This window comes from Prionailurus viverrinus, chromosome F1 (assembly GCF_022837055.1).
Source record: "Prionailurus viverrinus isolate Anna chromosome F1, UM_Priviv_1.0, whole genome shotgun sequence".
Taxonomy (NCBI): Eukaryota; Metazoa; Chordata; class Mammalia; order Carnivora; family Felidae; genus Prionailurus; species Prionailurus viverrinus.
In genome coordinates, this window is record NC_062577.1 from 42,998,820 (window position 1) to 43,016,665 (window position 17,846).

The 17,846-nt window shown below is 34.1% G+C and overlaps 1 protein-coding gene and 1 pseudogene across 9 annotated transcripts in view; both read left to right on the top strand.

Annotated features, from left to right (window-relative positions):
- The window catches only part of KCNT2 (potassium sodium-activated channel subfamily T member 2), a 364,447-nt gene extending 349,833 nt beyond the window's left edge, over positions 1-14,614 (top strand). For 6 of the 9 annotated variants that reach the window (XM_047840789.1, XM_047840788.1, XM_047840783.1 and 3 more), the window contains 2 exons: positions 2,050-2,134; positions 12,048-14,614. In XM_047840789.1, coding sequence (XP_047696745.1) covers positions 2,050-2,134; positions 12,048-12,159 — 197 coding nt within the window. In that variant the 3' untranslated portion in view covers positions 12,160-14,614. The remainder of the gene's footprint in view (positions 1-2,049; positions 2,135-12,047) is intronic. The other 3 variants (XR_007148220.1, XR_007148221.1, XR_007148222.1) reach the window with 1 other exon arrangement.
- Positions 3,951-8,058, top strand: LOC125155601 (nucleophosmin-like; annotated as a pseudogene).
- Positions 14,615-17,846: the final 3,232 nt, after the last annotated feature.

A 17,846-nucleotide genomic window follows, 5' to 3' on the forward strand; every position in this document is an offset into this window, starting at 1 on the left:
ATGTTTCAGTCTCCAGAATGTACTATCAGTGTGTTCCTTTGTATAGCACCTGGGGAAATTCAGACAAAAGGAAAGTTTCTCAAAAAGCATAGATAAATCAAAATTGCTTTTTATATAGAAAAAGGATCTCTGTCATCTCCTACCAGTACAAGATGTTTTGAATTGGAATTATACCTAATTTGAAATAAGCTCAACATCATATATTCATTGGATTTCCGAGCTCCAACTGGTTGAGTTAGCCATCTACCTGTAGGTATAATTGACAGGTTTGGCAAATAAAAAATACAGGGTTCCCAGTTAAATTTGAATTTCAGGTAACAAATAAATGTTTTAGCATAAGTATATCACAAACAATATTTGGGACACATGTGTGTCAAAAAATTACTAGTTTTTATCTGAAATTCAGATTTCACCAAGCAGTCTCTATTTGGCCTGACAATCCTATCCCTATGCCAGGATACAATTACTTGTGTCCACTCCAGAGACATGCAACCAAACATGTTCTTTTTTAAATATAAATGTTATGATTTTATTATTATAATGGTTTTATTAGCAAACTTATGGTGAGTTCGATTACGTTGCAGTTTATTGTCCTTGTAAGATAAAGATGTTCATTTATAGACTTTAAAAGTAGGGCACATCTGCATATCAACTTGAACTATCATAACTGAAAATATTATTAAATTTTGCTCATGAGAGTGATAGGCTTCTAGTTAGAGGAATACAGTGATAGACATTATTTTTTAAAAAATGATACATATTTTCCAGTGCAGGAAATTATTAGAGCCAAATATGCTGGCCTAAAAAAGACCTTTACTTGACGCATTTGAATACTGATATATCTCCATTGGTATGAAATACATTCTTAGAGTTTGGATCAAAATGCAAAACTCAGTACTTTTGTTCAGGAACCAAGCTTATCTGCAACTGAAGTGGCTAGAAAGATACTGTGGCTCTAGAGAAGGATTTTGAGCAGTATCCTCACAGCCTAAAAATACTACCTTTGGGAGGATTGATGTTTACTGAAGTATGTGTCCACATGGCTTTACATTTACATCTTATCATAGCTTTGGCAGCTAAGAAATTGAGATCTCAAAGCTGTTTTATTTTTAAGCGCCCAATATAATGCAAGTTAGCTCTCCAAACTTGATGGCTGACAATGTCTTCAGAGTGAATTGAAAAAAAATGAAAGAACATAGCCTTTTATTTTAAAAATACATATTGTTTTAGAAGAAAAACAAATAATTTAGCAGTACACTTTCCTTGAAACTTAGTTAATTTTACGAGAATCTTTATATTTTGCAAAAACATATCAGGTATATCTTATAACAAAGTCAAACATATTTAGAGCCTTCAACCTTTTTAGATACATTTCTATTGTGTTTTCTTTTTTTTAATGTTCATTTGTTTACTTAGAGATAACGTGAGAGCGGGGAGAGGGGCAGAGAGAGAGGGAGAGAGAAAATCCCAAGCAGGCTCTGCATTGTCATCGCAGAGCCCCTGACATGGTGCGCTGTCTCAAGAACCATGAGATCATAACCTGAGCCAAAATCAAGTGTTGGATGGACATTAACTGAATGAGCCACCCAGGCACCCCTCTGTTGTGTTTTCTAAACAGAATGTCATCAGATGATTTTTCACAGAATTACCCATATGAATGTTCATATCTGGGATGGCTACCTATAACCACAATTAGTTTTTATAATGAATAAGACATAATAAACTAATAAACATTTTGTCTAACTATTTCTTTAATAGAAAGACTTTCAGTGTAATAGCTGAAAGAGGGTAGAATATAACTGTAGTTGTTCTGAACAGAATTAGATACTTTATTTCTATCATCTGTTGGAACAAAAAATGAGTACCTGTCAGATATTTCCAATGACAGTAATTTGAAAATAGTCAAAGTTATGTACACAATCATGCTGTGGGCAGAACTATAGCAAGCTCTCGTTGACAGCTATATGGTTTGAAGATTAGATGCTCTACTGTAATTCCTGTAATTTTCTGTAAGTAGTATAACAAACTTGGCATTTATTTATCTTCTAGATGAAATGAATGATCATCAAAGTACCCTCTCCTACATCCTGATTAACCCGTCTCCAGATACCAGGCTAGAGCTGAATGATGTTGTGTAAGTCGATCTCATATCTCACATAAGGCATTTATTTTTAGAAAACCAGTTAATTTATTTATTTTTATATTTTTGTTTTCACCATTATAGTCCCTTATTTCTTGTGTCATAAATGCTTTAGAAACTCCAAGCCTAATTTTTGTGTTCAATAAACAAATGTATTTCATGTATTTCTATGTATTCTATGTATTATGTATTTTCTATACCATAAAAAAAACATTGTAGAATGTAGAGGCATAAAATAAGGAAAGAGCAGAAGAATTCTGTATTCTGTGAGCTCCTATATATTTGGAGAAATAAGAGAAAATATGTGGAATAGTAAGAGAACAGCTTAGAGGGAAACTTGATATACCCCACACTATCTCCTCAATGTCTTAGAGTTTCCAAAAGCTCTGAGTAATATAATCAAAAGACTTATTAAGAAAAGGCCTATGGTAGTAACTTGATTAATTAAAAACTCTGTATTCGTGTACAATTGCATTAGTGTTTCCTTAAAAGTGCAATAGAGATTAGATGTTTTTCCTGACTTCAAAGTGCTTACATTCTAATTAACAAAACTGCAATTTAAACATAAAAAATTTAATAGCAATATATACTATGGCTTTGTTACTAATGAATTAAGCATCCACTGAGTGTGACAGTGTTTTTCTCATTTCAAAGAGGAAAACTTACTGTGAATTACAGTGATTACAGAGGATATAAGGACTTGAACTAGACTTTGAAAGGTAGATAAGATTTGTGTAGTTGGAAAGCACAGGACATTCCAGAACAGGGAAATGGATAGAGAAAATGCACTACATGGGGATTGCATAATATGCTTCATTTGGCAACCCTACAGAGTCCAGTTTGACCAGAGTAAAAAAGCTTTGTATTATTAGCATCTCTGTTGTTAATTAAACCTAATATTGGAAACATACATTAAACCTGACTCTGGAAGGACTTTAGATGAAAAATACGGAGTTTAAACTCAGTTTAAACCTTATAGGCAAGGAACAGTGCTTAACATATGAACAAGAAAGTAGCAAGATTTTAGAAAGGCATTTTGACAGTTCATGGTGTCAGCCTAGGGGAGAAATTCCTAAAGTGCATCTGCCCTTGAGGTCCAAGGTCCTGAGGCTGAGCTGGATCAAGAGCTGCTGAGCTAAGTAAGGTAGCTAACTCCAGGTTTGATAACTGACTTAATACAAATACCAAAGATCCAAAAGTCTCAGCGGGTGTTAGGTCCACAGGATGTGTTTGTATCTATAATCAGGAAAATCATTAATAAAGTCAGAGACTAAGAGGACTGAGAACATTCTGTGAAGCAGAGCATGAAATGGATCCTTGCAAGTGGTTTAGAACTAAAGCTAGTAATGTGCCAAGATTTAGAAGCCTACCTTTATATGTTTTGTGAGAGATTTCTTTTGAGATGGAAAGGGTACTTTTTTTTTTTTTAAGAGCATTGCAAGCAGCAGTAGAATTTATTGGCAGGATGGCTTAAGGTTGAAATAGACATGAAAATAAGGAAACCAGTTAAATTGTAGTTAGGCAGGTGCGAAGGAGATAAGAATCTCTGGAAGCATTAGGATAATGGATTGTAAAGGCAGGTTTCTACATAGATACATTTATGGAGGCAAAGACTAAGACTTGTTCATTGATACGGGACTTGGAAAAGGAGTATAACATGGCAATTCTATTTGATTGCAAAATAAATAAATGAATGCTCGTTCACTGAAGCAAGTCAGAAAAGGGAAGCAATTTTCTAGGAAGGAAAGGGGGCATTGTTGGCTGTGGAGAAAAAGGAAATGATTAGTTTTCTATTATGAATAAAGCTGATATGAACATCCAAAAAACAAGAGAGATAGATGACAAGCTAGAGTTTAGATACATCATTCAGTGTCCTACATGGAAATGTCTAGAAAGCGTAAAGAAATAGAGTACTGGAGCTTTGAAAGGAAGCTAGTTCTATGTAGAAAATATTTATTTTTCATCTTCCAGATGAGCAAAGCTAAAAAGATAATGATTTTAGGGTAGATACATAAGTGTGTTTCAAAAACTTCTTAGGAAAATACATCAGCAGGAATAACTTTGATCCCAAATCAGTGTGAAAACAGCTTATAATGCACCTCATATACAACTAATTAGTATAATGCTTTATTTTGTCATTTGATGATACTGGTTAGAATATAGGAGCTTTGGGGAATGAGATGAACGACAATTTCACCTGTTAGAGTTCTTAAAGCAGCTGTCAAAAATTATGTGCAGTGGTGATACTGAATTTATGGAGGACTTTAAGTGGCATGAAAATATCTTACTTATGATGCATTTGCTTTTAACTGCACATTCTGGAGACTTTACCTGGTATATTACTATAATAAAACAAAACTGCTCTGTTTTTCTTGTGTCCATATTTATATATGTGTTTCTTCCTTTAAGCCCATATTTTTATTAATTGTCAATTTTTATTGTTTTATTAATTTTTATTAATTTTTCATCTGCTAATTGTAGTCCCAATCTTTTTATGCCTTTTTTTCAAATTAGTTGTAATTATGTTGATGATATAGTGTTTTTAAGAAGTTATGCTTACCTTATTCATATTTCATAATAAATTATAGGTTTTTGAACTTAATATAATTATTTCCCACGACTACTTTTGAATGAATGGGAGATTTTGTTCATCTTTTGAGTCTATAAACATGTCCTTTCATTGAACATACATTTATAATTTAAAATAATTCTCCCCAAATTAAAACTTAGAAATAAAATATGTATGTTACAATATGTATTTTACAGGTAAAATAAACATGACATTTTCTGCCTTATTGATACTATTATTTTTTATTTATTTAAGCTAAAACATCAGTTTGACTGCTATAGGGAAGACACCTTTTTTTTCAATGATCTGTATTTGTGGCCCTTAAAATAATTGTTTTACTATAACTGGAGCAATGATAAATGCCATGAAAAAATGCCTACTGTGACAAGTATTAAATAAAAACATGTTTAAGAAATGTATTTTATTAGATTCATAGGTTTAGTAGCGATAATAATAAGGGAAAGCAACTTTTGCAGCTATTTCAATGAATTCAGGGGATAATGAATTATACTTTTTGTTTCTCTAAAAAAATGCTTTCAAACGTTTAATTTAAATAAAGGGGCAACTTTCATTTGGCTCAAAGAACAATAAGTAACTAAGTGATTGGTATTAAGCAGCTTAATGTTCTTGAAATAAATGAAAATGAAACTACAAAATATCAAGATTTGTGCAGCAAAAGCAGTTCTAAGAGGAAAGTTTATAGCAGTAAATGCATATATTAAGAACTTACAGGGGCGCCTGGGTGGCTCAGTCGGTTAAGCATTCGACTTCGGCTCAGGTCATGATCTCGTGGTTTGTGAGTTCGAGCCCCGCATCGGGCTCTGTGCTGACAGCTCAGAGCCTGAAGCCTGTTTCGGATTCTGTGTCTCCCTCTCTCTCTGACCCTCCCCCATTCATGCTCTGTCTCTCTGTCTCAAAAATAAATAAACATTTAAAAAAAAAAGAACTTACAAAGATCTTAATTAAGAATTAGAAAGATCTCAAATAAGCAACCTAACTCTACACCTCAAGGAACTAGAAAAAGAAGAAGAAATTATGCCCAGATGTAGCAGATGGAGAGAAATTAAGTCAGATAGAAAAATAAATGAAATGGAGACTAGGAAAATAATAGAAAGTATTAATGAAACTAAACTTTATTTTTTAAAGATAAAATTGACACACTTTTAAGTAGACCAACTAAGAAAGAGAAGACAAATAAAATTATAAATGAAAGAGGACACTACAACCAATACTACAGAAATACCGAGAGACCACTATGAACAATTATATGCCCCCAAATTACATAACCTGAATAGTTATGTATAAAATAGATACATTTCTAGAAACATACAACCTACCAAGACTGAATGACTGAATGAAGAAGAAATAGAAAATCTGAACAGACCAATAATGACTTAAGAGATTGAGTCAATAAAAAAAAAATTGTAATACAGAAAACTCCACAGGCAGATGGCTTTAATGGTGAATTCCACAGAATACTTAATGAAGAATTAATACTAATCCTCCTCAAACTCTTCCAAATATCAAGGGAGAGGGAACACTTCCAAACTTATTCTATGAAGCTGTGTTACCTGGATACCAAAACCAGATAAGGGTTTGAAAGGAAAACTATAGATGAATATCCCTGATGAATATAGATGTAAACCAAATTCAAGAACATATTGTAAAGATTATGCACCATGACCTAGCGGGATTTATCCTCAGGATGCCAAGATGGTTCAATATATGCAAATCAATAAACGTAATTCATCATATTAATAAAATGAAAGATAAATATCACATAATCATCTCAATAGATGCAGAAAAGGAACTTGACAAAATATAACACCCTTTCATGATAATAACCCTTAATAGATTGGGTATATAAGGAATGTATCTCAATATAATAAAGCCATATACAATAAACTCATTGTTAACATATAAATAAGAAAAACTGAAAAAGTTTTCTCTGATATCAGGTTGCCAAGGTTGCCCACTCTTAATATTTCTATTCAATATAGTATTGGAAGTCTTACCTAGAGTATTTAGGTAAGAAAAAGAAATAAAAGACGTCCAAATCAGGAGGAAGAAATAAAATTGTCACCATTTGCTGAAGATATGATCTTTTATATAAAGAAAATTCCAAAGAATTGATCAAAAACCTGTTGGAATTAATGATTTAAGTAATGTGAGACATTATAAAATCAACTTACAGAAATCAGTGGCATTTCTTTAAACTAATGATGCAGCATCAAAAAAAGAAATACAACTATCCTATTCACAGTAGCATCAAAAACAATAAAATACTTAGGAATAAATTTACAAAAGGAGTGAAAGATCTGTACATAAAAACTACAAAACTTTGTCCCTGGTGTGATTCATCTTACGTGGCTGTTCTGTGGAACAATAGTCATTTCTCTCTGCCCATCTTCTCTCTCACCTAAGTGCATGTCACCACCACATTGAAGATTCGATGGACATGGACATGAGCCCTCTGGGGCCCCAGAACTTTTTGGTTCTGAACTAAAGGCTGATAAAGATTATCACTCTAAGGTGGATAATGATGAAAATGAACACAAGTTATCTTTAAGATCGGTCAGTTTAGGGACTTGTGCAAAGGGTGAATTGCACATTGTTGAAGCAGAGGCATTGCATTACGAAGGCAGTCCAATTAAAATCACACTGGCAACTTTGAAAATGTGTGAAGAGCCAATGGTTTCCCTTGGGGACTTTGAAATAACACTACCTGTGGTCTCACAGTTGAAATGTGGTTCAGGGCCTGTGCATATTAGTGGACAGCACTCAATAACTGTGGAGGAAGATGCAGAGTCAGAAGATGAAGAGGAAGAGGATGTGAAGGTCCTTAGTATATCTGGAAAGCGTTCTGCCCCTTGGAAGTGGTAGCAAGGTTCCACGGAAAAAAATGAAATCTGCTGCCGATAAAGATGATGACGAGGATGATGATGATTTTGATGATGACAAATCTGAAGAAAAGTCTCCAGTAAAGAAATCTATAGGAGATACTGCAGCCAAAAGTGCACAAAAATCAAACCAGAATGGAAAAGACTCAAAACCATCAACACCAAGATCAAAAGGTCAAGAATCTTTCAAAAAACAGGAAAAGACTCCCCAAACACCAAAAGAACCTAGTTCTGTAGAAGACATTAAAGCAAAAATGCAAGCAAATATAGAAAAAGGTGGTTCTCTTCCCAAAGTGGAAGCCAAGTTCATCAATTATGTGAAGAATTGCTTCCCGATGACTGGCCAAGAGGCTATTCAAGAAATCTAGCAGTGGAGGAAGACTCTTTATGAAAGTAGTTTAAACAGTGTGTTAAAACTTTCCATCTTATTTCACTTCTGTACCAGTTGATATCTGACTATCCTTTTTATAATGCAGAGTGAGAATGTCTGATGAACACTGTCCAGGTTCCGTTGCCAAGAATGTGTTGTCCAAAGTGCCCGTTTAGTTTTTTTTTTTTTTATTTTTTTAAAATTTTTTTTTTTCAATGTTTATTTATTTTGGGACAGAGAGAGACAGAGCATGAACGGGGGAGGGGCAGAGAGAGAGGGAGACACAGAATCGGAAGCAGGCTCCAGGCTCCGAGCCATCAGCCCAGAGCCTGACGCGGGGCTCGAACTCACGGACCGCGAGATCGTGACCTGGCTGAAGTCGGATGCTTAACCGACTGCGCCACCCAGGCGCCCCGCCCGTTTAGTTTTTAAAGATGGCACTCTACCCTTTGCTTGGTTTTTATGTATGGAATGTTATGATAGGACATAGTAGTAGTAGTGGTCAGACAAATGGGAATGATAGGGAGAGAAAAATGTATATGTGAAATAAACTCAGTGTTTTAATAAAGTAAAAAAAAAACTACAAAAATTTGGGGCACCTGGGTGGCTCAGTCAGTTAAGTGTCCATCTCTTGATTTTGGTTCAGGTCATGATCTCACAGTTCATGGGTCGGAGCCCCACGTTGGGCTCCATGCTGACAGTGTGGAGCCTGCTTGGGATTCTCTCTCTCTCTCTCTCTCTCTCTCTCTCTCTCTCTCTCTCTCTCCCTCTCTCTCTCCCCCCCTCTCTTTCTGCCCCTCTCCCCCCTCAAAATAATTAAATAAACTTAAAAAAAAACTACAGAACTTTGCTGAAAGAGCTCAAAGAAGATACAAAGATATGTAAAGACCTCTTGTGTTCATGGATTGAAAAGATAAATGTTGGTAAAATGGTCACACTACCCAAAGCCATATACAGACCCTACAAAATCTCTATCAAAATATCAAAGGTATTCTTCACAGAATTAGAAGAAACAATCCCAGAATTCATGTGGAACCACAAAGGATCCTGAATAGCCAAAACAATCCTGAGAAAAAAAGAACAAAGTCAGAAGTATCACACTTCCTGATTTCAAACTATACTACAAAGCCATAGTAATATAAATGGTATGGTACTGGCACAAAAATAAACCTATAGGTCAATGGAACATAATAGAGAGCCCAAAATTAAATCCCTGTATTTATGGTCAACTAATATTTGACAGAGAAGGTAGGAATACAATGGAGGAAGGAAAGTCTCTTCAAAAAAATGATGTGGGAGACACTGGAGAAGCACATGTAGAGCAATGAAATTAGACTTCTGTCTCACCACTAAACAAACAAACAAACAAAACACTCAAAATGGATTAAAGACTTAAATATAAGACCTGATATCATAAGACTTCTAGAAGAAAACAGGGAAGAAACTCATTGATATTGGTCTTGGCAATGATATTTTGGTCATAATGCCAAAAGCACAAACAATGAAAGTAAAAATCAACAATTGGGCTACATCAAACTCAAAAGCTTCTGCACAACAAAAGAAACATCAACAAAATGAAACAGCCTACAGAATGGGAGAAAATTTTTGCAAATCGTAACTCAGATAAGGGGTTAATATCCAATATATATAAATAGCTAAAACTTATTTTAAGAACCCCAAACAATCAGACTAAAAAATGAGTCCAAACTAAATACTTTGCAAAGAGGACACAAAAATGGCCAATGCCATGGAAAGACGTTCAACATCACTAATCATCAGGGAAATGCAAATAAAACCACAATGAGATATCACCTCACACCTGTTGGAATGGCTATCATCAAGAAGACAAGAGACAACCTGTGCTGGTGAGGATATTGTAAAAAGGGAACCCTTATATACACTGTTGTTAAGAATTTAAACTAGTCCAACCACTATGGAAAACAATATGAAAATTCCTCAAAAATTAAAAATAGATTTACCATATGATCCAGCAATTCCACTTTGGGATATGTTATCTAAAGGAAATGAAAACTGGATTTTGATGAGACATATGCACACCCACGTATATTGCAGCATCATTCACAACAGCCAAGATATAGAAACAACCCAAATGCCCATCAATGGGTGAATGGATAAGAAAGATGTGGGTATTATTTAGCTATGAGGAAGGAGGATATCCTGTCATTTGCAACACGTAGATGGACCTTGAGCACATTATAAAAGCGAGATGTGAGAGAAGGACAAGTACTACATGATATCACTTATATGGGGAATCTAGAAACAAGTCAAACCCATACCAAAACAGGTTGTTACTAGGAGATGGGGAAGTAGAGGGATGAGATTGATGGTGTTTAAGGATCCAAACTTATAACAAGAAATAAATAAGCCATAAAGATCTAATGTAGAGTATAATGAATACAGTTAATAATGATGCATTATAATGATGTAATGTGATGAATATGGCATCAATGGCAATCGTATTAAAATATATAAATGTATCAAAACAACGTTTTATATCTTTAATTTACAATTTGTAATGTGTTCAATTTACCAAATTAAAAAAAAAGAGTTTAATGTGCACTATTAGTTGTCTTCATCAATCTACAATGCTAGTGATATTTAAAGTAATTATAAAGCAGTGTGCATGGAGAACAATATCCAGTTAATAGATTCAAGGACATTAATTTCAACTTTTATTTGATTGGAGAAAATAGACTATTGTGTTTTAAATTGCCTTTTCTCATATTCATTAAGGAACATGTTTTCTGAATATTTTTCTTCAGTTTTTAAGAGGAAACGTACAATCCTCTATTAGACTAATCTCTTCAAATTAGGTTTTCTGTTCATTTTTTGTACCTCCCAAATTATTATAAAACTATGAATTACTAGTTTCATTTGCATCTGAAACAAGACTTTCTTTGAGTGCTGCATTGCCCGGATTTACTTTCCTTCTCTCCCTGAAAACTCTCAGTGGCTTCCCACTGCCTTTGGGACAGAGTTTGAAACTACTTTATCCTGAAACTTAAAGTCCTCTGTTAGCTGTTTTCTACGCTTCTTCCTGAATTTACCTTCCACTATTTCCTGGTTTAACCATTCTCCTGAAATCAAGCTCACTTTCGGAAGAGATCAGGAGCAAACCTAGAGACAAAGTTCAACTCAACCTTCTGAATAGTGTTCCCTAATACTCTCTGTCGCTTCTTTTTTCTCTTTCTGTGATGTTTGGAATTTATTTTTCTTGTGTTTATCTGCTTTATAAATTAAACTCAATGAATCTTCTGCAGGACAGGTGTTGGGGTTTGCGACCTTTTGTAGTTCCAGTTCCTAATGCAGTATTCCAGAAGTGCTCAAGAAATGGAAGTTCGTTATTTGAGATCTGAAGTAAAACATCTCTCTTAAAACAAATTATAACATTATTTAAATGTATGAGTTTGGCAGATGAACACTTTCCTGTTTACTAGTTGAATAAATTAAGAATTATTTTTTATTTTGTGTAAGTGCTCACCATAGCATAACCTAAATTTTAGATTAATTTCCAGATAATCAAAAGGTTATCTCTGCACAATATTCCTCAGAGCATGTATTAAATCATGACTTTTTTTAGAATCCTGAAGTATTTAAATAAAGGACTAAAGAAATTATTTAGATCAAATTTATTTATGAATTATAAAAGTAATACTAAGAGCAGTTAAGTAATAGAAGAATCATGGCTAAGATTTAGGTCTGCTTCTTAGAAAAATAGCCAAAGAAAGGGATGATAAATCAATAAAATACTAAAAGAAAACATAAAATTTTGATAAGATGAAGATGGTGAAATGGATTATAACTAAAAAATAATAATTCTTGATTCATCAGTATTTATCATCATAATCTTAGGTATAGAAATAATACAAGCCCTGCAAAATATTTTAGGTCTATTAAAAAGTGAGTCCTGCTACCAGTGCTGTATCTAGACACGGTTTAGATCACCTAAAAACTGAATACATTTGAAGCAGGAGTCTAAACTGTAAGTGTGAATTAGTTTTGCCTTTATTTACTATTACAGTTATTTGCTTTGTTTTCTTTTATTAGATACTTAATCCGACCAGATCCGCTGGCATACCTTCCAAACAGTGAGCCCAGTCGAAAAAACAGCATCTGCAATACCACAGGTCAAGACTCTCGGGAGGAAACTCAACTTTGATAAAAAGAAAATAAGAGACCTTTTTTTTTTTTCCTACAAGAATCTTGCTTAAACCAACTCTAAATCTTAGGGGAAAATAAGTGCTGCTGGCATGAAATAAACTCGATCAGAATATATTCCATTCTCTCATATTAAAAGAAATCTATTCTCTTAGAAGTATAGATTATTTTAAAATTTAAAGTATTGCTTCTTGGTACTCCTCCTATTAATATTTGAAAGACATCAATGTAATGATTTCGAAAACCTAAATTAAAAGACAAAATTTAAATTGGTTATTTGTTTGACAATAATCCAAAGTGGATGAAGCCAATTTTTTAAAATATTAAGTTTTTATGAAAGTAAGCGAAAAACCCAAGTATATTTGGTGCATCACAATGGACATAGAAGATTGTTGCTCTTCTTAAAAGTTAAATAGTCATATCCTTTAAACTTGCTGTTTTATAAAATTGAGCTCATCATCAATGTCTAGCCTTCTCTACACAGAGATTAACCAACAAACTTGTGTGGCTGACTTTTGTGTAAGACTCACAATTTGCTTTAGCATATAAATCTTTAAGTCATTTTAACCTTTTTTTGTTGCCTTTCAGATGATATCATATTCATTTTAGTATTTGAGATGTTCATAGCATGTTCTATTACACTGAAGAAACCAAAAAATGTCAAGTACCTGAACTTTTTGCTAACTTTATGTCCGACACACGTTGTTTGCCAAGAAAAGTGTATTAAAAAGCAAATATTTATTGTTCTCCTAAAAGAATAGCTAACAGAGAAAATACTTAAAGTCCATATGTTAAATTTAAATTTAAGCCAAGTGTTGAAACATTAACTGAAACATGCAGTAATGGTTTTCATTAGGCTCTGGAGTTTTAACATTTTCATAATCTATATAGTATATCTTATTTAGAAAACTCCTTTAAATTCAAAGAGGCAAAATGATGCTGTTTATGGAATACAAGGACATTTCAAACATTAAAAGTCCTCCTTTATGCCTTTAGTATCAAAATCTCATACACAAAACAGTGGTATCTTAAAAAATTTGATTTAATTTTGAAAAATCATCTATAGGAACTATGTTTTCACACGGTGAGGAAAAACACACATAACGACAAGTAGTTTTCGCCACTGAAGTTTAGTATAAATTATGAAGAACTTGACAATTATCAGTTAAATGTAAATCGCTCCTTGATGCCATCAGTGCTGCTATCTTACTGCTTTATCTCCCTTCAGAAACAGACTGAAAAGCACAAGAGCAGTGTTTGCCAAGTAGTTGGAATGTGTTACAGCATTCCCATGAGAGAGAGATGGGTACATTTCAAAAGGTATTTTTCTTCTAATTTTGTATTTTAAAAATTTCTGGCCTTGACATTGACTTTTAATTCCACAGAAAAGAAGATGTGTAAGACTAGAAAGAGACATTTTCTTCTTTTCATAAAGAAACAGATAAATTGGAAAGACAGTGGAGGAACTTAAAAAAAAAAACATAGAGAAAGCCTAAAATTCCCCGAATAATTCTACGAAAATGAAAATGTAAAACCTAACATGAAAAAAGGATAGATTATAGCCATTGTATAATTTGGCTTAGAGAAGAAGAAATGCCTGTTTGTTATTGGTTTTTAGTATTTTCTATTACTCTCATTTTAGCATAACAAAAACACCAAGAATTTCTCCTAAAACAGAGAGAGCCTATCTTTAATTTTCTTTAATCAGATAAGAAAATAGAGAATTTATAACAAGCTTCTTAAAATTGGAATTGTATCTTAAAACGAAGATTGTATGCATATGCGTGCGTGTATGTTGTAGACACATGTGAAATATACTTGACAAATTTACACATGCACCTATAAATTATTCAGGCTAAAGGCAGAATTGGATTAATGTCTGTAATGGAGAATGACAATGAATTTAAGTAACTTATTTTATATTTACACATAAAAAATCAAAAATCATATACTTCTTTAAGTTGCCATTTCATTACTCCATTACAGTTATTTTTAGGAATAAATGTAAGATTTTATGAATATTCTATTTCCCCACAAGATCTCAAGTTCAGTATTTTTGCATTATGACCATTGTCAAGACTAGGACTTTACGCTAGGACATGACTATATTTCCTATAAAACTAAAAGTTTTGTTTCATAAATTTTACAATGGTTATTTTTGATTATGCACATTAGTCCAAATTTAATAGTTGACACAATTCATAGCAGCTTGCTATAATAATGATAGTTTATTAGTCTTTCTGTTATTTAAATAATAGAAGATGCTTATAAAAGCCTTTTAACAAACTGTTGCCTTTTTAAAATACTTAACTTGCACACAAAAGAAAACATAAAGTCAGTAATAGTCCTTGTAATCCTATGGGAATCGGTTCTGTTTATTGTCTATGTACCATTTTGCTACCAGTTACATTGAATTGCTTAAAATAAATAATAAAAATTATTTCTGATGGTGAAAACCCCTTGGTGCTTTTTGCCAAAACTTTAATTGTTTAACCAATTATGTTTTGAAACCACAAAACTCCTTTGCCACTTTTATATTTCAAAACCAACATAAACATGAAGGTCTTCTCATTGGAAAAGATAGCCATAAAAAACTGGTTGAATTGCTTCTTAATGTAATAGTTTCTGAATAACTAATGTAGCAGGAAAAGAGGAGGGAGGAAGGAAGGGTCAGGGATGGGAGGTGGAGAAGAAGTGAACAAAGGGAAGGGAGGAAAAGTAGAAAATAAAAGGAAGGGGGAAAAGAATGAATGTAGGTGCCACAAGAGAATTTTTTTTGTGCAAATCAGAGCCAATACATTCATTTAAAGGTCAGAAAAGCACTGGTTAATGAAAAGAAAAATAATTTTAAATGCAAAGATAGACTTTTTGGCTCCAGGAAAATGGAGCCTATTCTTCCTGCTAAGTATAGCTTAAACAAAAAACAAAAAACAAAAAAACAAAAACACAAACAGAAAAACCCCTCTAGATGTTATTTATGAACAAGCATCAGAAGACTGGGAAGTGAAAAGAAGGAAGACAGACCAGGGAGCTGAGTCTTGCATTACAGCACAGGGTTGAGGGGAGTGCGTTCTCTGGGTTTGTTTGTGGTCTCCTATGTAACTTACTCTGGATATTGGGAAATACCAATGAACATGGACAAAAATTCCCAAGAAAAACGTGTTCTCTCCTTCCAAGGGATTGACTCTTGCAGCAGGTGGTGCACAGCACAGAGTCCTGATGATCCTGCAGTGTGTGTGTGGTTTCTCCAGTCAACGTACCCAGGGGCCAGGAGCTGCCCTCAGCACCAGTTCAGATGGTCCAGTGCCTCCAGTGAGACCCTTCCCCATGAACGACTCCCCCAGATTTCCAGCAGGTTCTGTCAGTGCAAGTACCACAATGACTTTTCTGCAGTTCTGTGAGCCACTGCTAGGCCATCTCAAGATCTTGATTTCAGTCCCAGGGTCTTTTCTTGGGGCACTGTATCTCAGGCCTGACAATGATGCATGCTTCTTATATATCTGCTGTCGCTATATTATTTTCAAGTTCTCTTTACTTATTACTAACTCCAAAGCTCTGCTATGGCTAATGATTCTCTACATTAAACTTTCTGTGTCCAGATCACCATGTGGTTTCTCTGTCCAGATTGAATCTTGGCTGAGACATGATGCACAAATCAGCAGTTCTTCAATCTGATTAAATCTGACATAATATTGATATCAAATTTCAAGGACTGCAATTTAAAGGACAGATTTGGGGGAAATTCAACAAATTAAATAGCACCTGCTGGGAAACTTTTAAAACACACCATGCTCATCCTGTGGAGTATTAGGCCACATTATTTCACTTTGATCTTCTCCTTTTCTCTTTCTTTCTTTCTTTCTTTCTTTCTTTCTTTCTTTCTTTCTTTCTTATAGGACTGCTCTCTAGTCTATTTTATTTGGAGAGACATGTCAACTTTAATTATGGTGGATCAATCTAATATTATACCATATGGTCCTAAAAGTACAGTTATTTGGCTTATCATTAAAGTCCGTATTCTTACTATTCAAGAGAATTATATTTTATTATTTATATCTAAAATGTTTTAATAGGGGGCGCCTGGGTGGCGCAGTCGGTTAAGCGTCCGACTTCAGCCAGGTCACGATCTTGCGGTCCATGAGTTCGAGCCCCGCGTCGGGCTCTGGGCTGATGGCTCAGAGCCTGGAGCCTGTTTCCGATTCTGTGTCTCCTTCTCTCTCTGCCCCTCCCCTGTTCATGCTCTGTCTCTCTCTGTCCCAAAAATAAATAAACGTTGAAAAAAAAAAATTAAAAAAAAAAAAATAAATAAAATGTTTTAATAGAAACAAAAATAATGAGATGTTTTCCTAAGTATAAATCATACCAGAAATCTTTAATAAACTGTACTGTAATTTAGTCTCATTCCTGTATAGTTAGTCTCATTCGTGTATAGTTATACACAGATATTTATATTTTGTTTCTACTATATACAAAATATGTTTCATTTCATGTTATGCCAGGCTAGATATCTTTGCATTTGAAAATTAAATATAATTTCCAAAAGGAAACATTCCTAAATATATAGACTTTCATTCCCTGGTCTGTGTTAATATTCATTTAGAATAAGAAAGCTTGAGATGGTCTTGAAATACAAGTATTTCTTTTCTTTTTTCTTTAAAAAAATTTTTTTTACATTTATTTATTTTTGAGAGACAGAGAAAGGCAGAGTGTGAGCGGGGGAGGCACAGAGAGAGGAGACACAGAATCCAAAGCAGGCTCCAGGCTCTGAGCTGTCAGCATAGATCCTGATGTGGGGCTCAAACCCATGAACCATGAGATCATGACCTGAGCCAAAGTCGGACGCTTAACCAACTGAGCCACCCAGGTGCCCCAGGTATTTATTTTCTTATTTGAAAACTCTTAACTTGCAAAAGACAGGGCTATGAGACATTCTTATTACTAGACCTGAGGTGAGGACTGAAGTTGAGGTTTGTAAATACATTGCTTAGTCATTCAGGGCACAAATAAAGTATATAATGCTAAAGTAATAATTTTTAACTTGCATTTTTATTACTCATTATTGTCGTGTGTCAAAAGTTGTACCAATATGCATCAAATGTAATGGATTCTAAATTTTAATGGAGACCCACAAAAATGAGACCCACAAAGAAATCTGTCAGTCTGTCATTGTGTTAGTCCATTTTTGTGGTAATAACAACAATACCATAGACTGGGTAGCTTGACAAACATTTATTTTTCACAGTTCTGGAGGCTGGGAAGTCTAAGATCAAAACATCAGCAGATTCACTGTTTGGTGAGAACCTGCTGCCTGGTTTATAGATGGCTTTGTTCTTGTAACCCCCCCATGGCAGAAAGTAGAGAGGAACAAAGTTTCCTGGGACTCTTATGAGGGCATGAATCCTATTTATGAGAATTCTGCCCTCATGATCTCATCATATCTTAATTTCCTCCTAACGACTCCACCTCCTACTATCATGACATTGGGGACTAGGGCTTCAGCATATGAATTTGAAAGAAGGGGATTATAAACATTCAGCCCACAACATTCTGTCCCTGCTCCCATCCCCCAAATTCATGGGTTTTTTTTCCACATTCAAAATACATTCATTCCATCCCTACAGTTCCAAAAGTCTTAACTTGTTTCAGCATCAACTATAGAGTCTAAAGTCCAAAATCTCATCTAAATCT